At 51.4% G+C, this 25,072-nt stretch overlaps 2 protein-coding genes across 4 annotated transcripts in view; one reads left to right on the forward strand and one right to left on the reverse strand.

Annotated features, from left to right (window-relative positions):
- CAPG (capping actin protein, gelsolin like) overlaps positions 1 to 25,072 on the reverse strand; it is a 49,888-nt gene that overhangs the window by 20,130 nt on the left and 4,686 nt on the right. The window contains exon 1 of one of the 3 annotated variants that reach the window (XM_053586812.1): positions 3,853 to 3,944. The exons of 1 other annotated variant lie outside the window; for it this stretch is intronic. The gene's annotated coding sequence lies outside the window, so the exon portion shown is untranslated. Of the gene's footprint in view, positions 1 to 3,852; positions 3,945 to 25,072 lie in introns of those variants that run through there. One more of the 3 variants, XM_053586816.1, reaches the window with a different exon arrangement.
- On the forward strand, positions 6,229 to 21,710 carry SH2D6 (SH2 domain containing 6). The gene is made up of 15 exons (XM_053586796.1): positions 6,229 to 6,362; positions 14,756 to 14,781; positions 15,156 to 15,190; positions 15,574 to 15,644; positions 15,748 to 15,865; positions 16,437 to 16,558; positions 17,108 to 17,168; positions 18,068 to 18,090; positions 18,521 to 18,572; positions 18,967 to 19,045; positions 19,227 to 19,414; positions 19,806 to 19,861; positions 20,157 to 20,240; positions 20,400 to 20,558; positions 21,191 to 21,710. The coding sequence occupies exons 1-15, from the start codon at positions 6,318 to 6,320 to the stop codon at positions 21,305 to 21,307; spliced, it is 1,236 nt and encodes a 411-aa protein (XP_053442771.1). The 5' UTR covers positions 6,229 to 6,317; the 3' UTR covers positions 21,308 to 21,710.

Here is a 25,072-nt window from a genome sequence, read left to right on the forward strand (position 1 = left end):
CACAGGCACCACCCTCTCACCATGTTTTATGGTTTGACACATGTGTTTTCCCCCATCACACTGTTGACACCTCTAGCCCAGGGATCATGTTAAATCATCCATGCAATCCCAGCACCTGGCATGGCATCCAGCAGGTAATAGGCACACACCTCCCCCAACATTTTACCTAATACATTAACAGATTAGGGAGCAAAATCCTCCCCCATTCTAGTACTGGCACAGTCTCTGTGGCCTTGCAATAATTGCTTAAGCCTTCAGGGCTGCAGGTTCCTCACTTGTGAAGTAAGGATAGAAACCCCAGGCCTTCTATCTTGAGGGACTGTGAGGATCCAATGAGATGATCTTATAAGAGGTTCTTTGAAAAAAACAAAGGCCTGGACCTGTGCAAGGTTCCATTACCATTATTAATAAACTCCTAGAATGAACATCTGGCTGAGAGAAATCAGGAAAGCGAGGCATCAGACACTGACTTCGAGGCTTAGCTGCTTGGGATCCAGCCAAGTTCAAGGCATACCACGATGACCATCTTTTTGCTTTTGTGTCCATGGACTCTGGGTATGAATGGATTTCTACAGCTGAGAACTAACCGAATTGCAAAAGATTCTCCCTAGCAAGTTCCTGACTTGGTTCTAACTACCTGCCATCTCTGGGCCTGGGGTTCCCATCTATAAAATGAAGGCACTAGACTAGGAAAGTCCCTTCTGGCTCCTCTGACTCCAATCCAGAGGTGCAGCTCAGGCTGAGCTGTTGTATTTCTTCATCACGTGGGGCTGACAGAGATCTGTTGCAATACTTAATTCCGGTATCAAAATTCCCCCAAAACATTCCTTTGAAGGCATTGACTTAGGATGCTTCTATCCATTAAACTTGATCTGTGAATGAATTTTTCTAGATCATTTCACAGGATCTGAGGAATGGCTGGGAATTTGGATGGCCATATTTTCTGAATAAACCTCAAGATTCAGTAAGTTTTATTTGATTTTTCCTAAATCATTGCTGGGTGTTTAGAGGCAATCAGAATAGTGAGACCCTGGAATTCCTTAGTGATCTCTTGGGAAAGTGGGACTATGCAGTACAGTAAGAGTGGGCAGGTCAGGAGAAGCTCAGGAGGAGCACGTCTGCCAAGGGCACTGAACAATTGGGGCAGGAAGGGCAGGACTCCCAGAGGACAGATTTACCCCTTTACAGCCTGGGTCACCCGGGGCCCTCAATACCATGATAACATTTAACATTATTGAATGCTGGAACTATATACTAGGAGCTGTCCTTTATATGATTTTCTCATTTAATCCTCCCATTTATGCTTTAAAGGAAATCCTCTTGTTATCTTCATTTTATAGATGAGGAAACAGGCAAAGTGATGCCAAAAGAACTTGTTCCAGGACCTACTTAATAAGTGGCAGAGGGGCTGGGCATGGTGGCTCATGCCTGTAATCCCAGCACTTTGGGAGGACGAGGCAGGTGGATTGCCTGATCTCACAGGTTTGAGACCAGCCTGAACCAGAGCCAGACCTTGTCTCTAAAAATAGCTGTGCATTGTGGCCTGGGCCTGTAGTCCCAGCTACTTGGGAGGCTGAGGCAAGAGAATCACTTGAGCCCAAGAGTTTGAGGTTGCTGTCAGCTGTGACACCAGGGCACTCTGGGGCGGGAGGTGGGAGGACCACAAAATGAGACTCTGTCTCAAAAAAAAAAAGTGGCAGAGGATGGGTGGGGAGCCAGGTGGTGGGGGTTCGTGCCTGTCCTCAAAATACCAGTCTATGGAGCCTCCTATGACCCCTCTTCCCTGCAGGCTCTTCTCTTCCTCCTCCTCCTCTCCAAAGGCTCACCCTTTCTGCCACACTGAATGCGAGTACCAGGTATGTGTCCTTTCACATTCCAGGAGCTACCTCTGCTTACACTCTTTCTTTCGAAACAGTCTCACTTTACTGCCTTGTGTAGAATGCGGTGGCATCATAGTTCACAGTAACCTCAAACTCTTGGGCTCAAGCCATCCTCTTGCCTCAGCCTCTAGAGTAGCTGGGACTACAGCAGTTCCCCACAAAGCCTGGCTATTTTTAGAGATGAGGTCTTGCTCTTGTTCAGGTTGGTCTCATGCCTGTAATCCCAGCACTCTGAGAGAACAAGGCGAGTGAATCATCTGAGACCAGCCTGATGAAGAGCAAGACCTCATCTCTACTGAACATAGAAAAACTAGCCGGGGGCGGCGCCTGCGGCTCAGCGGGTAGGGCGCCGGCCCCATATCCCGAGGGTGGCGGGTTCAAACCCAGCCCCGGCCAAACTGCAACAAAAAAATAGCCGGGCGTTGTGGCGGGCGCCTGTAGTCCCAGCTACTTGGGAGGCTGAGTCAAGGGAATCGCCTAAACCCAAGGATTTGGAGGTTGCTGTGAGCTGTGTGACGCCACGGCACTCTACCGAGGGCGATCAGGTGAGTCACTGTCTCTACAAAAAAAAAGAAAAACTGGGCAGCGCCTGTGGCTCAAGGAGTAGGGCGCCGGTCCCATATGCCCGAGGTGGCGGGTTCAAACCTAGCCACGGCCAAAAACCAAAAAAAAAGAGAAAAACTAGCCGGGCATTGTGGTGGGCGCCCGTAGTCCCAGCAACTTGGGAGGCTGAGGCAAAAGGTTTGCTCGAGCACGAGAGTTGCTATGAACTATGACGTGACGGCACTCTACACAGGACGGTAAAGTGAGACTGTCTCAAAACGAAAGAACCTTAGACCTTCGCCTGGCCCAGTCTTGTCCCCCAGGCGCAGGCTGGGTCTCCCTGGCCTCGTCTCCCAAGCCAAGTTCTTACCCCACAGTGGGAGGACCTCAACCAGAGCACGCCCCTAGTGGTGCCTCAGTTTGTCCATTTAGAGGCCAGTGCTGCAGGCGGTATTGTTGGAAAAGGCCACGCGGGAGTGTGAGCCTCGCGCCTGGCCCACAGTCCAAATCCGGGTCTTACAGGGAAATTGAGGACAGGGAAGAGCATCTCCGTCTGTCCTGGCTCAGAGCCGAGGCCCTACGAACTACAAATCCCAGTAGGCAGTGGGCTGTGGGGCGGGGTCTCGTAAGCTGTGGCCTGCGATGCATTCGCTAAACTCAGGTACAGAGAGCCCTCGATGCGGGGCGAGGCCTTAAGGACCAGAACACCACAAAGGGACTCAGGCTACACTTACACACACGCGCACGCGCGCACACACGCGTCCGCGCACCTCTCCCGGCCCCGCCCCCAGCGAACTACACATCCCATCAGGCAGCGGGCCACGGGGCGGGATCTCAAGTGCTGATCTGCATGTGAAGTTCGCGTCCGGTACGGTGGGATCCCGTCGCAGGCGGGAGAGATAAGGGCCTTCTCTACTTGTAAGACCAGCTCCCCGGCCCTGACACACTACTCGACCCTTGAGTTGCTGGGCCGAGCCCTCCTGAGCTACCCGGAGCCGCGCTCTGCCCCGCCCCTCCTTCAGGTGGTGGTGGTGATGGGTAGGGTCTTGGGCCCACAGTCTGGTAGAGACGCTGAATTCCCTGACCCCTCCTCCATTGCCTGGAGCAAACTCCCTTCCCTAGAAGGAGGAGCAACCCAGAGGCAGGACTAGCCCTTTTAGGGTCCCTGTGTGGCCTGGATTCTCCATGTCCCAAGATGCAGGTCCCGTGGTGTCTGACACTTAGGCATCAACTTTACCTTAGCAGAGCCATGGTTAAGGCCAAGGTCCTGCCAGATGGTAATAACCAGGCGCGCTCATTCAGCATCCTCTCTCAAAGAGCTCTGTTCACACCTCAGGGTCTAGTGTCAGGGCTGAGTCCCAGGTCTAGTGTCCTGACTTCACAAGTTTCCCAAGGAGTTTCTCTCTCAGGTGCTACAGAAGAGACTTACCCAAACCCTTCAGTGCAAGCCAGGAACTCAGGGGTCCAGCCTGCTTAGTAGGATGAGCTGTGCTGAAGCCCTACTTCATCCACCCTCCAGACCAGGGCAGCCTCTCTGCAGAGGCCTCTTCTCAGCTGATTTCTGGCTCCCAAGTGAGGACTCAGGTTACACTTGTATCGGGAGCACAGTGGCCAGCAAAACATTGGACTTTGTCCGCAACCCCATTTTCATGTTTTACACTGTTCTGGGCATACGTACACTGCGACATCCCTAGGAAAATACCTAGTCTGTGATGGTATAACCATGACCCTATAATGTGATATTTTTATTCTTATGTAGTTAGGTCAAGACCAGCTACTTCCTAGAAATATTCCATTTAATCTTGAAACAGAGATAGCCCCAGATGGGATATTCAAAGTTGATCACCCAGTTTCTCCTGGTGACAGGTTTGGGGCTCATGTGAACTGGTCAAGTAGTCTCTGAGCATGCCACTTCTGTCTGGGAAGTTCTCATAGGGTTGTTATTCTGAGTATTTTTTATTATTTTTTTATATTCTGAGTATTTATGTTAAGACAACTAGTCGTTTGCTGAGCAGCCCTTCTGTCCCTAGAGATGAGAGATAGGTATCATAGAAAATTGGAGATGGGGGCAGCAACTGTGGCTCAGTGAGTAGGGCACCAGCCCCATATACTGAGGGTGGCGGGTTTAAACCCAGCCCCAGCCAAACTGCAACAATAACAAAAAGATAGCCGAGTGTTGTGGCGGGCACCTGTAGTCCCAGCTACTTGGGAGGCTGAGGCAAGAGAATCGCCTAAGCCTAAGAGCTGGAGGTTTCTGTGAGCTGTGACGACATGGCACTCTACCCAGGGTGATAGCTTGAGGCTCTGTCTCAAAAAAAAAGAAAAAGAAATCTTATTGAATATGAGTTTCTGCATTCCACGGCTTAGCCTCAGACCCTTGAATCAGTAAGAGCCGGATGACTTATGATGTGCCAAAAAACATTTAATGCCTATCCCCATTTCCTGATGATCCAACTGAAAGGGTGGAGTTAAAGTCCCAGAGCAGTGTTAGATCATTACAGGCTATGTGGCTAAGGGCAAGGTGCAGCAGAAATAAGTTCTTCCCCTCTGCCCCCTCCCACGGGCTTTCCTCTATTTATCTTCCTGATAATCGAAGCCTCTGTCGGTGGTCCTCCAGGCCACGCCCCTTCCTCTGTCATCCTTAGGGTCCTGGGAATGAGCGATAGGGCGTCACATTTCTCTTCACCACCAGGGGTCGCCCTTTTCCGTGGAATTACTGCTTAGATCCCTATTGTGGCCTGGGCGGGTGTGAGGGCTTTGACCCAAAGTACCTAATGAGATGGCCTTGGCCCGCATCCATCTCCTGTTTGGTCTTAGCTTTTCCGTTGGTAAAGGTAGGAAGGGCAATCTCAGGGTCCTCCACACCCATCAAGGAAGGAAGTGGGGATGGAGACACATCCTTGAACCACAGTATCCGGTCTATCCTAGGGGGAGGGCAGAAGGCTGTCTGGTTTTCCAAATGCTCTGCCCTTGCCTTTCCTGGGAGAAAGGAACAAGGAGGCAGCAGGAGCTGAGCTTGACTCCTGGGTTCTGTCTGAACTGAAGAAGGAAGCCTAAGAAGGGCCATATTATATTGGGGGGAGTAGGAGTGCTAGGGAGAGTGGGTGGAGGAACAGCTGCCTGGCCCCACTCAGGAAAGTAACCAGAGAAAAGGACCCAGTGGGATGGGGAGATTAGTCAAAGGTATAGAGAAGAAAGTCCTCGGTGACCCATCTGCATTGGTAAAGAAGAAGGTTGTTTTCAGCAGATAAACATGGAAAGGCCCTGGGTGGCGCCTGTGGCTCAGTGAGTAGGGCGCCGGCCCCATATACCCAGGGTGGCGGATTCAAACCCAGCCCCGGCTGAACTGCAACCAAAAAATAGCCGGGCGTTGTGGCGAGTGCCTATAGTCCCAGCTGCTCTGGAGGCTGAGGCAGGAGAATCAGGGAAGCCCAAGAGCTAGAGGTTGCTGTGAGTCCTGTGACATCATGGCACTCCACCGAAGGCTGTACAGTGAAACTCTGTCTCTACAAAAAAAAAAAAAAAAAAAAACATGGAAAGGCCCTAAGGATGTTGTATCTCAGGTCAACGCCTAGTGGGTAGGAAATGGGCAGGAAATGAGCAAAACAAGGTCCTTTTGGAGAAAAGAGGCCAAGGATGTTTGCAGAGAGGCAGGCTTTGTGCAGGCTGTGAAGAATGAATAAGATTTGAGTAGCAGCTACAACAAATATAAAATTAAGAGCCTGCTGTGTGCCAGCCAAACTGTGGGCCAGGCACATGGGATTTGGCCATGAATCTATTTTTTTATTATTATTTTTTTGTGGTTTTTGGCTGGGGCTGGGTTTGAACCCACCACCTCTGGCATATGGGGCCAGCGCCCTACCCCTTTGAGCCACAGGCGCCCTACCCTTGGCCATGAATCTAAAAGACACAGTGGCTGCCCATTTAAAGAGCTTACAGGTGAGTGTGTGAGTCCACAGTCTAGTTCAGGAATGAATCTGTTCGTGTAAATATGGTGGAGTTATGAGAGTGGCCTAGGGAGCTGCCCTTGTCTAGGACTCCTACTAAGGAAAGGCCACCTTAGCTGGAGCCTGCAGGAAGAGGGAGGGAAGAGCCCGGGTGTTCCAGCAGAAGCATAACAAGTGCACAGCCCCAGATAAGGAGCCTGTTTGAGACCAGAAAGGGCTGAAAGAAGCCATGTCACATTATAGCATTTGCAGCCACTCTCCCTTACCCAGGCTTCCTGCATACTGGGTCACCTCCTGTGTTCTCTTGTAAGCAGAATCTGGATAGTGGGTTTATAGGTCAAGCTGAAAGGCAGGTAGAGCTGTGGTGATGTGCAGAATAAAGAGCTGAGGTGGAAGAGAGAGCTGGGGAATGGAGGAGGGCATCTGTGAAGAGGGTATCACCTTTTATTTTTTGAAGTACAATATTCATATAGAAGTCTTTTTTCTGGCTCAGCGCCCATAGCTCAGTGGTTATGGTGCCAGCCACATATACCAGGGCTGGTGGGTTCAAGCCCAGCCTGGGCCTGCTAAACAATGACAACTACAACTAAGAAAAAAAATAGCCAGGCATTATAGCGGGCACCTGTAGTCCCAGCTACTTGGGAGGCTGAGGCAAGAGAATGTCTTAAACCCAAGAATTTGAGGTTGCTGTGAGCTGTGATGCTACAGCACTCTACAGAGGGTGACAAAGTAAAACTCTGTCTCAAAAAAAAACTAAAGAGCCACAAGAATATGGGTGGTGCCTGTGGCTCAAAGAGTAGGGTGCCAGCCCCATATGCCAGAATTGGTGGGTTCAAACCCGACCCTGGCCAAAAACTGAAAAAAAAAAAAAAAGCCCCAAGAATCACTCAAGGGTTTTAGGCAGAGCCGCAACATGACCAGACCATAAGCAAAGGTTCCAGAACAGGACAGAGCAGGGCAGGCAAGTGGAGCAGAAGCACACCACCCTGGTGGGGCAGAGGGAAGAGGGTGGTGCTGGCTCATGCACTTTATCCTAGAGGTCAGAGAAAGCCAGCTCCACTCCCAGTCCCTAGCACTAACCCTCAGCGAATCTGACCAAAGCTGGGGAACTGTCCTCTAAAACCCGGAGAGACACACCCAAGGTTTTCTGTCCACTTTCAGGGGCAATGAAGGGAGGGTCTGTCAAAAAATTCTAAAGCTGCTGTAACAAATCATTGTGCACCAGGGAGGGACAGAGTCAGAGAATCCTCTGAGGAAGCTGTCTGTCCATTTGTCTGTCAGCCCTTCATCATTCATCCCAGCTGTCACCAGAGTAAGCTGAGTCAGCAGGTGAAGGTAGCAGGTGAGGGAGGAAGAGGGGCCTTTGCCAGTTTGTGCTAAACCTACCCTGTCATGCATTAGCCTGGGAAGGCCCCTTCTCTCCCAGTACAAACTGTCTTTCTTGAGAATGTCTCTTCCTTCAAGATGGTCCCTGACTTAAACTTGAACCCAACCACAGATAGAATTACATTAGCCTTGGCCCCTCCACCAGAAACACCTTGGGTCTCTAACTTGAGCATCACCTCTGGCAAACTCTCCCGAGGACTCAATGGTCCCTCTCAGGCCTCTCCCCACACCACCCCTTTGGCCCTGACCTTGTGTTCAGAAAGTTCTCCTTTCTCCTCTTTCTACACCCCCTCCATTCCACTTGCCTGGAAGAAGAATCCTTGTGTTATCAGCACCTCTCCCTGGCTGGAGGAAACCTGCTCTCTTGTTGTGGCTCCATATCTGCCTTGCCCTGGCCTCCCTCTCCCAGGGCCCCACCTTCTCTGCCTTCCTATGCTTCCTCATATTTGAAATCCATGTCACCTTCCCCTCCCTTCTTCCCTTCCTCCCTTTTTGTTCTCTATCTATATTGGTTGATTTCTTAATTTTTTTAATTTTATTTATTTATTATTATTATTTTTTTTTGTAGAGACAGAGTCTCACTTTATCCCCCTGGGTAGAGTGCTGTGGAGTCACACAGCTCACAGCAACCTCCAACTCCTGGGCTTAGGCAATTCTCTTGCCTCAGCCTCCGGAGTAGCTGGGACTACAGGCACCTGCCACAATGCCCAGCTATTTTTTTTTTGCAGTTTGGCCAGGGCCAGGTTTGAACCTGACACCCTCGGTATATGGGGCCAGAGCCCTACCCACTGAACCACAGGCGCTACCCTATTTATGTATGTTTTTTGAGGCAAGGTCTTGCTCTGTTACCCAGGCTAGGGTGCATTGGCATCACCACAACTCACTGCACCCTCTCATCCTCCAAATAGCTAGGACTACAGGTGTGTACCACCATGCCCAGCTAATTTTTGTATTTTTCATAGAGACGGGATGGGGGTGGGGGTCGGTCTCCTTATCATGCTCAGGATGGTCTTAAACTTCTGGCCTCAAGTGATTCTCCTATCTTGACCTTCCAAAGTGTTGGGTTTATAGATGTGAGCCACTACACTCTGTCTGATTTTTTTTTTAATTGTAGAAGTAATTCATGCTTGTTATAAAAAAAATCCCCAAGAGTACAGAAGTATAAAGTTACAGCACTTAGTTCTAACCAGTCTCACCTTCCCAGGTAACATCTATACCTGTGCTTACTGTTTGGGCTTCTTGGCAGCCATTTTCTGATCTCACAGATGCTGCTGTTATCTCTAGATTAGAGAGTTCTTAATTGAAAGTAAGGACCGAGCGCAGTGGCTCATACCTGTAATCCTAACACTCTGGGAGGCCAAGGTGGGCCGATTGCCCTGAGCTCACAGGTTCAAGACCAGCCTGAACAAGATTGAGACTACCCCTCCACCCCGTGCTCTAAAAATAGCCGGGTGTTGTGGCAGGCTCTTGGGACGCTGAGGTAAGTGACTCGTTTAAGCCCAAGAGTTGGAGGTTGCTGTGAGCTGTGACTCCACAGCACTCTACCAAGGGTGACATAGTGAGACTCTGTCTCAAAAAAAAAAAAAAAAAAAGAAAAGAAAGTAAGAAAAACTGGGTGAGTACAGTGGCCCAGGCCTGTAATTTCAGCTACTTGGGAGGCTGAGTCAGGAGAATCTCTTGAGGCCAGGAGTTCAAGACCAGCCTGAGCAAGATAATGAGACTGTCTCTACAAATAATTTTTTTTTTTCAGACAGAGTCTCACATATTGCCCTCTGTAGAGTCCTGTGGTGTCACAGCTCACAGCAACCTCAAAGTCTTGGGCTTCAGTGATTCTCTTGCCTCAGCCTCCCAAGTAGCTGGGACTATAGATGTCTCCCACAACGCCTGGCTATTTTTGTTGTTGTTGTTGTCATTGTTTAGCTGGCCCAGGCAGGGTTCAAACCCACCAGCCTTGGTGTATATGGCCTGGAACCCATTGAACGCCTGTACCTACTGAGCTACAGGTGCCGCCCTCTACAAATAAATTTTAAGACCAGGCACCATGGCTCATGCCTGTAATACAACTACTCTGGGAGGCCAAGGTGGGTGGGTTGCTCAAGTTCATGAGTTTGAGATCGGCCTGAGCAAGAGTGATACCCCCATCTCTACTAAAAACGGAAAAACTAGCCGGGTGTAGTGGTGCATGTCTGTAGTCCCAGATGCTTAGGAGGCTGAGGCAAGAGGATTGCTCAAGCCCAAGAGTTTGAGGTTGCTGTGAGCTGTGATGCCATAGCACACTACCATGCCAGAGCAACGGAATGAGACTCTGTCTAAAAAATAAACAAATAAATACAAATAAATAAAATAAAAATAAGTTTTAAATAAAAGAAAGGGCTAAAAAATAATTTATTAAAATTTTTCTGTAATTCATGGTTCATATCCAAGTTATGTATGGCACCAAAAAAAAAAAAATTACAAAAACAAAACAAAAAAAAACCTAGCCAGGCATTGTGGCGGGCGCCTGTAGTCCCAGCTACTCGGGAGGCTGAGGCAGGAGAATCGCCTAAGCCCAGAAGTTGGAGGTTGCTGTGAGCTGTGTGATGCCACGGCACTCTACCGAGGGCAATAAAGTGAAACTGTCTCTACAAAAAATATATATATATATTTTTCTGTGATTCATAGTAATAGTAACAGTGTCCTAAAAGTGGCCTGGCAGAGCCACCCTGGACATAATCTCCACCATTTGCCAGTTATCTGTGCCCTGGGTGGTGCCACTAAGGTCTCAGCCTCCTGGGCCTCTGAAAACAGGATTTGGCTGTTACCACCCTCACCGGGGTGAATTTCTTTTAGTGCCTGATTCAGATTTATAGTCTAGCAGGAGGCCTCTGACTGACAGAATGCCTGCACCCCCAACTGCAAGGGAGACTGGGAGGGCTTGCTGGGCTCCTGGGGTTGGAAGCAAGGATTCACAAGGTAGAGAACTCCCTGAACATAGGATGTGCTCAATAGCACAGAGAATGGCACTTATCCCCTTCAGTTCTTCGGGGCCATGGATCCACATCCCAGCAGCTCTCACCCCACATGCTGCATGCTCCTACCTCTGACACCTCTGACCACGCGCTCTGAACCCATCCTCCTTCAGGTCCTCAGAAACCACCCCCACCCTCCTTGCAATTCATCTCACTCCACTCACACAGGGATCCTGGCTAGACCTCACCATCTCTGTCTGCTGGCAACACAGGTATCAACCACAGCCTTGCTGCCTCAGGAAGAGCAGCAAGGAAACTGAAGCCCAGTGAAAGTGAACATCCCCTTGGGTTTGGCCTCTCTATCTATCACTCATAGTAGCCCCTTGAGGGAGGAACTCTGTCACATTCATTCTCTGCTAGGACCCCTGTGTTCCCAAATGCACTAAGGGCTGTATGTGACTCCAAAAATGTCCTAGACAGGTTGCCTCCTTTCACAATGTTTCCTATAGAGTGGTATTCCTCAAACTTGACTTATCACAAGATTAATCTAGGATGCTTGTTTAAATGTTATTAATAATAATGTAGAGTCCCAGGCCCCTGCCCTGGAGGATCCAATACTTGCATAAGATTTTTTTTTTTTTTTGACAGTTTCACTCCATTGCCCCAGGTTAGAATGCAGTGGTGTCAGCCTAGCTCACAGCAACCTCAAACTCCTTCGTTCCTAACCCTAACCCTCCTAAGTAGCTGAGACTATATGTGCCTGCCACAATGCACGGGGCTAATTTTTCTATTTTTAGTAAGAACTCTCCCTTGCTTAGGCTGGTCTCCAACTCCTGAGTTCAAGCAATCCTCCCACTTCAGCCTCCCAGAGTGCTAGGGATCGAAACACTGTGCCCAGACGTTTATTTATTTACTTTTTAAGATTGGGTCTCGATATGTTGCCCAGGCTTGTCTTAAACTCCTGGGTTCCAGTGTTCCTCCTGTTTTAGCCTCCCAAGTAGCTGGGATTATAGGTACACAACAACACAACCTGACTGAGGATCTAAGACTTTAAACAAGCTCTCCAGCAATTCTTATGATCACGCAAATGGGGAAGGGAAATACTACTCTAGACCGCTGTTTTGTTTTCTAAGGATGGATTTAGAACCAGGTGCGGTGGCTCACTTCTTTAATCCTAGCACTCTGGGAGACTGAGGTGGGAGTTTGAGACTCTGTCAGTACTAAAAATAGAAAAATTAGGGTGGCGCCTGTAGCTCTGTGGGTAGGGTGCCAGCCACATACACCGAGGCTGGTGTGTTCGAACCCAGCCCTGGCCAGCTGAAACAACAATGACAACCGCAACAGAAAAATTAGCTGGGTATTGTGGTGGGTGCCTACAGTCCCAGCTACTTAGGAGGCTGAGGCAGGAGGATCTCTTGAATCCAGGAATTTGAGGTTGCTGTATGCTGGGCTGACACCATGGCACTCTAGCTGGGCACTCAAAAAATAAAAAACAAACAAACAAAAAACCTGATGGATTTAGACTAACCTGGACTCAGAGCTTGTTCTCACTGATGATCAGTATCTGAGATCTGAAAAATCTGGAGAATCACTTTGTGCTATGGAAGGACCATAAAACAGGCACTCAGGTGCTGCCCTATAAGGGCCATTAAACCTTAAAAATGTGAGTTTCCAGTAATTCCACTTCTAGGAATTCATCCCCAAGGAATATCTATGGTGTGCACAAAGCAATCCTATGCCAAAGATGGATAAAGAGGATGTCCAAATCTTCCTGAGTGGGAGAAAGAAGGCCCTGGATACAGGCCTCTTTCCTTCCGCTTCTCTAGGTGAGTGCCCCCCCACCCAGATAGCATAGATTTCATCTGGCCTGGGCCCTTTCATTCACCTTGGCTTTGGCATTTGCCTATGCAAAGCCCTGAACAGAGGGGAGGTGTCTGAGGTGAGGCATAGTGGACTGGGAAATTCGCTTAGTGGGGTGGTGTCCAGAATCTGACTCTGACACCATAGGTGGCCTTCATGGGTGAGGAAAGTTGCCCCCTGCCTTATGGTCCAATTGTGGGAAAAAGCCCACTGGAGGCGGAGGACAAGTAGACCCAGTTCCTTGATTGCAGGTAACAGTTGGTTCTTCATTCTTGTTTTCTCCATTTTTCTCACTGCACCAAATGGGCCCCTGTTAAGCCACCCCAGTGGCTCTTCATGGCTTAAGTGCCCTTTTGCGTGCATATCCCAGGAAGCATTTGGGCTTCCTCTCTTAAGGGCTCTCTGCCTGGTGCCTCCAGCCTGGTGGCTTCCAAAGATGGATGCGAACACATGGGCTTCATTTCTCCTTTGTGCCAACAGCCAGGACATCACCAAAATAATAATAAACATAAGACAGGCTTTCATAGCTGGTCTCATCACGTTTTTTGTACCATGGTGAGACTTATCCAGGAACACAAACTTGTCCATCCTGGGGAAGGGGGTGCAGCCAAGACTCCGGGCAGGAAGACAGTTGCTCTGATCACCCCACTACTCCCCTCCCTGGCTCTTTCCAGGACACTCTGTGTTTCCTCATAGCCTGCATTAAACAGAATCAGACACCAGGCTCAAGTTCTTTTTATCCCAACACTTCTCAGAAAGCCAAGGTTCTAAAATTCATTCTGATAACAGAGTGCCCATAAGTCATAGGTTTTTTAAGGCATCTCACAAGTCCCAATGAGTCTAATTCCCTCATAGGAAGGGGGAGTCTGAACCCAATTGTAGATGAGGAACCGTTGCTCGGCATTTAGTACATAGGCTCTGGGTGGAATCAGGCAAACCTGGTGGAATCAGGCAAACCTCAGGTGGAATCCCCTCTCCAACATTTCCTAACTACATGACCTTAGGAAAGGTATTCAACTTCTCAGAGCCTCAGTGTCTGGACTGATTATATCCCTTTAGACTGTCTCAAAAAAATAAAATAATAAAATAAATAAATAAAATTCATATGTTGATGTTGTAACCTCTAGTGTGACTATTTGGAGGTAGAGCCCTTAGGGAGGTAATTAAGGTTAAATGAGGTCGCAGGAGTAAGGCCCTAATCTGATAGTATAGGTGTCTTTATAAGAAGAGTCACCACAGGGCCCGCGTAGGCAAGAGAGCATTTGAGGACACAGGAAGAAAGCAGCTATTTACAGGCCAGGAAGAGAAGCTTGGTTTTGGTCTTCTAGCCTCCAGAACTGTGAGAAAATACACTTTCTGCTGTTTGAGGCACCCCGTTTGTGGTGTTCTGTTATGGCAGCCCACACTAAGACACTCAATTTCCTTGTTTGAAAATTGAGGATAAAACTAGAACTTGCATCATGAAACTGTTGCGAGAATCCAGTGAGGAAACACACTCGTGATCTGTTCAGTTTTCTTATACCATGTTCAACACCTGGAACAGTGCCTGGTAGATAGTGGCTGTTTGATAAATACCAACATACATCAAAAAACGAAGCTGTCACACTAAATATGAGAGTGTGTTTCTGAGCTTTTCCCTAACCTTCATTTCCTTGATCATTGATTGCCACTCACCAACAAATGACAACAGGAGTAAAGGGTTTAAGAAAAGTGTCTGCAAGGGTAGTCACCTGTTTTTAATTATCTGCCATTATTGTTGCTTATGATGTTGATCAGAGAGCTAGAAGCAGCCTGTGAGCCCTGGATCAGCTTAGCTCTTCCTCCTGGAGGGCACAGCTGTGGGCAGCTGGCCTGGGGAAGGTTGGAGAGAGATAGGGTTGGGCCCTGGGAGTATCCTGGAAGTGGATGAGGTTGGTCTGGGGTTGAAGGCCATAGCAGGCCCACCTTCCTGGTGCTTAGGAGATGCAAATAATGGGAACAATAGGGGCCCTGTCCCTAGGCCATTTGTGGCAGATCCTGGGCTCCAGAGAAGCAGAGGTCCTCTGTTTCTGCCATGGTGAGACTTGTCCTGGGGCAACTCCAAGGGCACACATCTATGTGTCTACCCCAGGGAGTGGGATGCAGTCAAGACTCTGGGCAGGGAGACAGCTGCTCTGACCACCCTTCTACTCCCCTCCCTGGTTCTTTCCAGGACAAGCTCAGTGGGAATAAGGGCCGGTGAGTACTGGAGCTCCTCTCTCTCCTGCTCTCTTCTCTTGTCTCTACCTCTCCACTACCTCTCCTTTCCTGGGCACAGCTTTCCCAGTAGCTGTGCTGGGTCTGCCTGTGCCATTCCTGCCCACAGGGTCCATTCATGTGCTCCACCCCTGTCAGCACTAGGGCTCCTCTCTGCCAGCTTCCCTGGGGCATTGGCTCATGCAGCTGTGCCCCACGGGCACTAGCTCTGCCCCCAGCTGCCTCCTCCTGCTGCCCTGGTTCTAGGGCCTCTGTCATTCACGCTGTCATAGACCAGATGTGAGTGTCTAACACAGCATCTGACTGACAGAAACTCAAGGGCCCCTGGGGCAGAGTTGACTGGAGTCTGTTTGCAGGCTGGGGCCACCCCTTCCACCCCCCAGATGCGTAGGTAAGTGACACAGTGGGCTAGAAGAGCCCAGCAGACTGGAGTCCCCTCACAAGTTGAGTCTCCCATGAGTGGCTCTGGACACCTGCCCACTATAGTCCAGCACTGCTATGTGGTTGGGGCCTAGCTGGTTAGAATCAGGGGTGCAGGGGTAGGGGAGTGGCAGAGGTGGAATAGGCAGCTAGGTAGGAGGCCCCCTTGTTTCCAAAACACCTACCCTATTGGCCCTGCTGCAGAGTTGGAAATGCCCATCAAGAATGGTTCCTTTGAGTTGAAGTGTCAAAGCCCACTGTCAAGTGCAGATGGTTATTACACTAGGGAAAGAGTGAGGCCTTGTACTGGAGGGGGGTGGGCTGGGAGGAGGTGAGACTAGGCTGTCTGTCCAGACTTCCCAGCTTGGAGAGAAGATGCCCCCAGCCCATCTCCTCTGCCTGCTCCAAGGACCTGGAGACACAGGGTAAGTTCAGTTGCTGAGGATAGGGGTTGGGAAGGCAGCCAGGCCACCTGGGCTTGAAGTCTTCTACCCTCTGTGCCCTCTGTGCCAGCATCCTTTCTTGAAGGCCCAGGAAGAAGAAGAAGATGAGGAGGATAAATATGAGCTGCCCCCCTGTGAAGCTCAGCCCCTCAGTCTGGCCCCTGCCCACCTTCCTGGCCCTGAGGAGGACTCCTTATATCTGGGTGAGCGCTGGGAAGTTGCGGGGTACTGGGTGCTTGGGCAGAGCAGGAGGAGCCTCACAGAACAAGGGAGCACAGGCTCTGCCTCTCCTCCCTTTGCCTGCACTGGGACAGTGAGAGGAGGCAGTCTCTCCAGCTGGCAGTCACGGGGCCTCTCTGCTGGGGAGAGAGAGGGATGGAGGAAAGGAGGGGGGGCAGAAGGAGGAAGAGTGGGAGGAGAGAGAAGGGGCAGGCTGTGTAACCAAGGCAACAGTAAGATGGCAGGAGGCCCAAGAGTCCCAGGGGCCTGGCGTTCCCCCTCCAACATCCCTCCACTTCTTCAGGCCAAGGGCGGGGGTGCAGGGAGAGCCCCGGCTGCCACTGGCATCCCACCCCCACAGCTCCTTAGCCAGGTGGGGGGCAGGGAAGCTGGCCACTTCCAGTTGCCATGGAGACCGGGCTGTCAGGAAGCCAGTGAGTGTTTGGAAGTGAGGGAGGGAGGAGGAAGTGGAGCAGGGCTAGGTGGGGGCAGGAGGACAATGGGCACCTACATGAGAGGAAGCCACCAATTCATGACACATGGGGTCTTTTCCAGATTGCTGTGTCCCCTCAGGCTCATCCAAGCCATCGCCACACCTACCTCAGTCCACCACAGCCAGAGGCCTGTTCACAAGTCCCTCCTTCCCCACCCACCCCACCCCCAGCTGCCATTTCCCAGTGAGTGAATCTTAGAGGCGTCTCATTTGCAAGATCCCCCCACATTTGCATTCAAGAGGCCCCTGAACAATCAGATAGTCAGAAGGCTGAGCTGTCACTGCCAGTGCCTCTGCCAACTTGCCTGGAAGGTCCTTCCACCTTTCCCACTTGAGCTGCCAATGAGGGGTGCAGGGGACAGGCTCAGCTGCCCCTGTCCTGGACCCTGGGGCCTGAGGACTCCCTTCCTGACTAGAAAGTGAAGAAGTCCTTTGTTCAGCTGCAGTCCCTACCAGCTCCCATGCCCACCTTGATCCCAGTAGGGACTTGGAAAGCTACCACTTTCATCACATTAGCTCTTTGGAATTAAAAAAAAAAAAAAATGGAGAGATTCACAGTAAAGAGCCACAAAGTAGAGGCAAAGGGGAGTTGTTTTTTTTGTATATCTCCTCTTGTGTTGTCATGTTGGTGTTTTTAAGCTCCACAAACATACAGCCCCACCCGCCCCACTATCCCTGTCCTCAGAGCCTCAGTTCCCCCCATTCTCCATCACTGGCCCCATTGTGCCCACAGCTGGAGGCAACAACAAGCCTGCAGGTGGCCACAAAGAAGAGACCCATCTTTGGGAGGAAAGGTAAAGGGGATGTCCTCCCTCTTTCCATGGCTCCCACTGGGAAGGGGAGTCCTCCCCCATGGGGCAGAATGGTGCTTGCCTGACATGGGGCCCCTCCTCTGCTCTTCATTCCTTCATGGCACATCCAGCTGGGCCTCCTTTTTATTACTAGTCTCCGAGGTGTCAGTCCAGGCGGCATTGCCTCCTATTAAACAAATGAGGAAACTGAGGCCCACAGACATGAATGCTATCCCTGAGGTCACACAACACAGTCCCAGAGTCCCAGTCCTTTTCTGTACCTGGTGTAATCTCTGGCTCAGGGGAAGGACACCTCCACAATAAAGAGGTCTGAAAGGCAGTCTGCTCTGCCCGAGGGCCCTCACTATGTGTGCTGTTCCCCATCAAAGGAGGCCCCCTTGGCCCACCAGTCAGTCTCTGATTCCATCCATGTCATTATTGGCTACCACTGTCCAGAGACTATAGCCCCAGAACCCTGGATATCAGGATAAGGAGGGACCTCAGCCAATATGTTTTGGTCCAAAAGAGGCCCCAGGAGAGGTAGCCTCCTCCTGCCTAAAGTAGAGCAGCTGACCTGATGCACATTCATTTTCACTACACTCAGTGGTTGGTAAACCTTCATGACCTTGAGGATGGCTTTGATTTTGGAACAGCCCAATGACATCTGGAGCCAAGTCCGGCAGATCAGTTGGGAAGTTGAGACAGGCAACACCACAGGGTTGTGAAGAAAATGATCAGGGGATGAGGAAGGTTTTCTCCTGAGTTTCAGAGCAGGCTTTGAGGATCCCCTCCTCAGGGAAGTTCCAAGGACACTCTTCTCTTCCCAACTAAGTTTAAGTTTCACCGAATTCCTTTCTGCTCCCTGCTGCTCATAATGGGTGGTTCTCTCCTTTTCCTTCCAGAGTGGGGTACACCGTCCAGAGTGGTGAGCAGCCCCTCCATCTCCACCTTACATTCTAGTCTAGGGTTCTGGTTAGGAAGTTGGCAGGGATGGGGTAGGAGACCAGGAAAGGCCTTGGAGACATCCTTGAAACCAAAGGAAAAGGCCCAGGGAAGAACCCCTCCCCTCTGCCACAAGGCAGTTGTAAGCCAGTTGTCCTAAGGGGACTGCTCAGGACTCCAACTTAGCCCCCTGATGGCTGGGGCCTATGGACACCCCTGAAGGCACCTCTTAGACAGAGGAGAAATTTTAATAATTCAAGCTGACTCCCAGAAAGACAAAGCCAGGAGGGAGTGAGGTACTCAGAGCTGCCCTCCAAATCTGTGGCTTCTCCCCCAGCACCTTATCACTGTTTGGGGCAGAAGCTCCCAAGTGCAGGTCAAATCATGGTCCCACTCACCCCTCACTACCTCAGGTGCCAGGTCCTCCTGATCAGGACACCTACCTGGAGTGTGAGCCCAACCCAGGTAAGTACCTCCCTCAACTCCAGACCCATCCTGCCCCTGAGGCCCTCAGCTGCCCACGGAAACCACATACTCTCCTGACCCCATCTTCTTCCCTTGAGTCCTCTCACCACCCTCATCAACTTGCATTTGCCTTTGGATGCCATAGATAGCTACACTCCTGCCCTAGGTCCAGGTTGACCACATTGTGCCTACATGGAAGGTGACCCCCCTGAGAGTAAGGGCTAGATGGGTCTTCCCCGATGCTGTGGCCAGGACAGCATCTCTCTCTGGCTGGAAGAGCTTTCAGAAAACCCAGGCTGCAGAGAGGCCTTGCAGCTGTTCTTAGCCCTGCCCTTTCAGCATGGACTTCCCTGCTTGGTGCCCAGCCAAGCCTTGCCTGTCTTCTCTATTTCAGTCCCAGTCCTGACTCAGACTCTGAGCTCTCAAGTCCCGATGCCCCCAGTCCCTCTGCCAAGGACATCAGTAGTGTCCAGGTGAGTGCCCCATCAGACATGCAGGGGTCCCTAGACCTGACCCAGGGTTGGGCTCTCCTGCACTGTCCTGGGTTGCTGACCATGGTGATAGGGGCAGCTTGGGATGCTGGGTCTGCTGGGTTCTTTCAAAAGAGATAAACAAAGACCCTGAGCTCTGTCCCCCCAATTTTGCTCCCCACAGGCCCACCATAGCTCCCCGGGAAGCTCAGGATGTAAGAGGCTGGTGGTCAAGGGAAAAGGGAGGGATTGAGGGAGGTAGGGCAGTAGGCTCAGGGTGGGACTTCAGGCCTGAGCAGCAGGTCTACAGGGTCCAGCATTTTCTGACTAAACTTCCTGTGTCTCAGGGAGCAGTGGATGCTGCCTCTAAAGGTGAGTACAGACATCTTCAACATGAATGCGGGCAGTCTTGCCCAGCCCCAGCCCTGCAGGCCATCGGCTCCCTCCCAGGTCCATAGGCCCCGCTTTGCTGCAGGGACCCCTACAGCTCTGACTCTAGCTGAGATCAGGCCAGAGGGGATTCTCTTGGGCACTTTCCAGAGTTTGCACTAAATCAGGATGTTCCCAGTCTGTGCCCCAAGATCACTTCTCATTTGGAGGTTACACCACGGCACCGGATTTAAACAGTGGGGGAGCATTGGGTACCCTGCTTTGGGCTTCGGGCTTATGCACCGCCCTCCATCCCCCCACAGTTCTCCTCCAGAAGCCTCTTTAGCCATGTCCCACCCCTTTGCCTAGCTCTATAACTTGCTTCTTCCAGCAGGAAGGAGACCTTCTCTTAACTTTGCAGCCCCTACTGGGTGTACCTCAGCAGCCGAGGTGAGGAAGGGCTGGGAGTAGGCTGGGCAGGAGGCCTGAGGGGAGCAGAGCCTGAATGTCTACCACCTTAAGGGACAGTATCTCTCTCTCTCTCTCACACACACACACATAAACACACCCACACAGAGAAACACACACACGTACACACATGCAGGATGTTTCTTTGCTGTTTGGGGACTCAGTCAAGAAAAGGTAGAGACAGACACAGATAACTGCACCCCAGGGGTTCTCGGCTCCCCAGGCCTGACTCAGTGCCCTGGCACATCTCTGAGTGGCCACGTGTATGTGTATATAGGACAGCAACCTGCTGGCTCGACCTTGGTACTCAGAGAATAGTGACCGTCATGCTGTTGAGAGTGCCCTGCTCTGCTTACAAAAGGTGGGCAGCTTCAGACCCCTGGGCATTTTCTGAGATCCCTTCTGCTCACCGGCTGTGGCTGGCTGAGCAACAGGGAGCAGGAGGCTGGGGGGTTCTCAGGTGCAGGGCTGTGGATGGGCAGTTGGGAGACTGGTTGACATCTGGGGTTCTCCTCCATAGGATGGGGCCTACACCGTGCGCCCCAGTTCAGGGCCTCATGGCTCCCAGGCCTTCACCCTGGCAGTGCTCCTGAGAGGCCGGGTCTTCAACATTCCCATCCGGTGGCTGGATGGCAGGCGCCAGTATGCCCTGGGCTGGGAGGGCAGGAACCACGAGGAGGTAGGTGCTGGAGGAGGCGGGGTGTATTAGGCATGGAGGCTGCAGCAGAGTAGCAACCTGAACCCGGCCAAGAGCATTTGCCTAGGAAAAGACCCACATTTTGTGTCTTTCTGGGGTGGTAAAAATGACAGAGGCCAGACTCCTTCCCAGACATCGGACGCTTTGGGAAGAGGCCCACCCTGCTTTGGGGGAGGTATCTTTACGGGTCAAGGTGGGGGCATTTGTAACTATAATGAACCCAGCTAGTAGAAGGGCAGGGTCCAGGCAGCCCAGCCTCTTGTTTACATACCCAGGGACTCAACCTTGCACCTAGCATTTGCTGGGGTACAAGCCGAATCATCTACCATTTAGCACTCCAGCCTGGAGTACCAGGGCAGATGTGTGGCCTTAAAGTTATTTTAATCTAGCCTTGGAAAAATGAATGTGACCAACAGTGTGCTCACAGGTGCAGTAGCAGGAAAATTACTTAGAATCAGGCAACAAAATTGCAGTGGAGCTTCATGGGGCAAACAGGAAGCAAGATAACTAGAAAAATGTCAATAAGCCCCCTTGCCAGAGGCCCATTGCTGCCTCAGGAAGTTGCTCCCAGCATGAGGCTCAAGGGGCTCCTCACACCCTGCCTCCCTGACCAGCTCTTCTCCTCGGTGGCTGCCATGGTCCAGCACTACATGCAGCATCCCCTACCCCTTGTGGACAGATACAGTGGCATCCGGGGGCTCACCTGCCTGCTCTTCCCTACCAAGCCCTGATGCCACAGAGATGTACACACCCACCTTTGGCCCCAAAGCTTGCTCCCCTGCCCACCCTTCCTTGGGCTATCTTCCTTTTGGTCTCTCCAGCTCCACCACTCCAGTCCCTCCCAGTCCTTCATTCTAATCCCTGCAGACCCCAACAATGGGCACTGGGAGTGATTGCCCAGAAAAAAAAAGGATCCTTGAGACGCCACCCCGTGCTCACCCAGAGCCTGGCACTGGCCTCCCTGCTACATCCCAGGCCGGGACCCCATTCCCAGCCTGTCCTTCCTCACAGCTCTGGGTGAAGATGTGGTGCTGGCCTCCAGAGAAGCAGAGCCTCAGGGCACTGCAGGAGCTACAGTGGACAGCAGAGAGAATCTTCTCACATTCTCTCAGGAGTTAGCATACTCTGGAAGGGACTGGGCTACCCTGTCCATGGCTGCTTTCGATAAACATTTATTGAATGAATTCTTGGATCTGATAAGTGAAGCAGAGGTGGCCTGCATGAGGCTCCACGGTTCACAGTTCTCAAGTGTCCCACTGCACACTAGTGGGGAGTGGTGGCTGCGAAGCCAGGGCAGAAAGGGCCATCCCCATATTTACCCCATGGAGTTTTGCCCTTAGATGATGGTCTGTGCTCAGGAGGGAGGCCAGGCTAGGTGGTGACTGATTTTGTTTTGTTTGTGGGGGTTAGGGCAGGGAAAGGAGGGAGGCTCAGCGCTGAGCCTGCCACTGTTAAATGGTGAGACTAGAGTCCATTAAGTACTTGCACAACACCTATATACTGCACAGTGTTCGCCAAGGGTTGATAAGAGTCTGACTGGAGTACTTGGCGTCTTATGGAGTAGGGTAAACACCAAACCCCAGGAAACAACTAGATCTGGATGCAGCAGGATCAAAAGCTAGGGAAGGCTGAACAGTGGTGATCAGAGAATATGGGACAGCGGGTTGGAGCTTGGGGGTGGTGGGAGGTGGAGAGGTCGCTCCTGGAGCTTGGACACAGGCTCGCGGCCTGCAGGCGGGCGGAGGGAGTCGGGCCACTGGGACAGGCCGAGGGGCGGGGGCGTCCCTGAGCCCTGGAGCGGCGCCGGGAACACCCCGTGCCCGAAGCGCCATGTGACCGTGACTCTGCAGAAGCCGCCAGCACCGCGAAACAAAGGGCGGGTCTGGGCCGCCTCGCGCTCGCTCGGCTGGCACCGAGGGCCCCGAGCCCCCACCCCACCCCCGGCTCGAACCGGCGACCAGGCGCGGGAGCCCGGGGAGATGGGGACGGCGACAGGGGCGGGTCCAGGCTGGGCTGTGGGGCGTTGACGGTCACCTCCGTCACTGTTGGCCCTGGCGGATAACCCTCTCGGAACCTTAATTTCCTCATCTGTGACAGAGAGGAAGATAATCGTGCCTACGTAATCGTCCTTGAGTTAGGAGGCTTAACACGTAAAAGGATGCTTGAGGGGTGGAACCAATGTGCTCCGAATTCGGGTCAATTAGCCGTCACTGTCAAAGTCGCAGCTGGGAAGTCCTTTCTGCCTGGGCACAGGGAAGAGGCAGGGGATGGGGCTGCTGGCCTGAAGCTGTGGGGAGAGTGGGGGAAGGTGGCAGGGACCCTGCTGTGTGTGTCTCTGAGCTGAAAGTAGCAGCCTGCCACCTCTAAAAGGAGCAGTAGGATAGGAGATCCCAAGATACTCCCTCGGCCCCACTAGCCCAGCCAGCTGTGGTTCCCTCTAGCCCGGAGTGAGGCCTCTTTCCTCCCCCAGCTTCGTTCTCCCAGGCTGGGGCTGAAGGGTTAGCTCGACGTCTCCAGCTGGGCCTGGAGGACCTCTCTACCCCGCGGCCACAGAGGCCCTAGGGCCTATCTTTACTGAGCCCTGAATTTACCTAGCCCTGAAGCCATGAGGCCTGTGTGGAGGAGTAGAGGCCACAGCCCTGAGCTCCAGAGTTAATGGCCCAACAGGGACTCTCTGTTTGTCCCAGCTGGGTACTTCAAGGAATTGCCTCCATTCCTTTCCTGCCTGGGGGAAAAGGGAGGAGGAGTCTTGGCAGTGGGGAACAGTTTGTAATCAGGGCACTTGAAGGCCAAAGGGGGCATGGCCAGGAGAGCAGCTCTGTCACCTCACTTGCGCGCCTGTAGGTAGATGTTCCCTTTCCCAGGAGCCTTCCTCCCTGCCCCAGTTGAGGCTGAAGAACTTGGGGCAAGGGCACCCAATAGCAACTGCCTCTTTACTTCTGGGACCAACTAGCTACCCCTGCCCACTACTGTGTATTCAGGGCTTGGAGTACAGCAGGTGGCAAATATTTGTTGAAATATTCCCCATTTAAACAGGTCAAATCTAGCCGTGGTAACTCAGGCCTATAATCCTAGCATTCTGGGAGGCCAATGCAGGTGGATTGCTTGAGCTCATGAGTTCCAGACCAGCCTGAGCAAAAGTGAGACACCCCTTCATCCCTTCTCTACTAAAAAATAGAACAACTGAGGCAAGCAGATTGCTTGAGCCCGAGTTGGAGGTTGCTGTGAGTTGATACCAAGGCACTTTATCCAGGGCAACAGTTTGAGACTCTGTCTCAAAAAAATAAATAAATAAAATAAGAAATAAACAGGTCAAATCTATCCTGGATTCCTCTAAAGCCGATAACATTCCTTTATCAGGTCCCCCTTTGTTAAAGGAAAAGTCCAATCCAGTGCTGTCCAATGGAACTTTGTATGGTGATAGAAACATTCTCTATCTGCAGTGTCCAGTACAGTAGCCACGAGTCACAAGAGGTTATAAAGCACTTGAAATGTGACTAATGCGACCGAGGAACTGAATTATTAGTTAGGAATTTAATTGTTTTAAAATTAATTTAAATAGTCACAGATGGCTAGTGGTCATTGTAATGTTTCAAATCTCTTGCCTTCCTAAGTGTGAGGGGGCAGTGGTAGGAGCTGGAGAAGTCTGCAGGGGCTAGTTCTGGAAGAGCCTAAAAAGCCTCCAGAAGGAGTGTGGCCTCACGGCCCCTGAAGTTCTGAGCTGGGTGGGTGAGTGGTGGTATTTGAGGAGCGTCACTCTAGTTATGCAGTGCCAAATGGGCCAAAGGGATCTCACAGAGGCAGGGAGAATAGTTAAGAGCTGCAGCTAGTCCCATAAGTCAGTCAAGAGATGCCACTCTAGATTCAACATGCCAGTGTCCCTCCAAGTACCCAATCCCCATTTTCTGTCAATCAGCAAACCAGACTCAAGAAAATTATAGGCAGGGTTACCAACTGGCAGACCAAGCCTTTGAGAAGTGCCAGTTCTATGGGTCAGGTGCAGTGGCTCACACCTCTAATCCTAACACTCTAGGAGGCTGAGCACTCTAGGAGGATTGCTTGAGCTCAGGAATTCAAGGCCAGCCTGAGCAAGAGCGAGACTCTGTCTCTAAAAATAGCAGGGTGTTATGACAGGTACCTGTAGTCCTAGTTACTTGGGAGGCTAAGGCAAGAGAAACACTTGAGCTCAAGGGTTTGAGGTCGCTGTGAGCTAGGATGCCATGACACTCTACTGAGGGTGACAAAGTGGGACTCAGTCTCAAAAAAACAAACAAAAAAAGAAGTACCATTCCTTTCACTCTGAGAAGTGAAGAAGCCCACAGATTACAGATAGTGGTTTGCTTATCTCCATTGGTGAGGGAGAGCCTGTAGGACAAGGTTGCTGAGGAAGCATGCAGCTGGGAGGGGCATGAAGCCTTGGTACACACCTGCTGGGCCTCAGAGTGTGGTCTCAGCAACCATCTGTCAAGTTTCTGCTTTGGTTTCTGAAGAGGCAG

Source organism: Nycticebus coucang, chromosome 4, assembly GCF_027406575.1.
Source record: "Nycticebus coucang isolate mNycCou1 chromosome 4, mNycCou1.pri, whole genome shotgun sequence".
Taxonomy (NCBI): domain Eukaryota; kingdom Metazoa; phylum Chordata; class Mammalia; order Primates; family Lorisidae; genus Nycticebus; species Nycticebus coucang.

Bases quoted from the DNA above. Each gene is read 5' to 3' on its own strand.
- SH2D6 (XM_053586796.1), top strand. From the start codon at position 6,318: ATGAATCTAAAAGACACAGTGGCTGCCCATTTAAAGAGCTTACAG. The intron at 16,559-17,107 runs GTGAGTGAATCT...TTGTGCCCACAG, and splicing joins CCCCCAGCTGCCATTTCCCA to CTGGAGGCAACAACAAGCCT. The intron at 20,241-20,399 runs GTGGGCAGCTTC...TCTCCTCCATAG, and splicing joins CCCTGCTCTGCTTACAAAAG to GATGGGGCCTACACCGTGCG.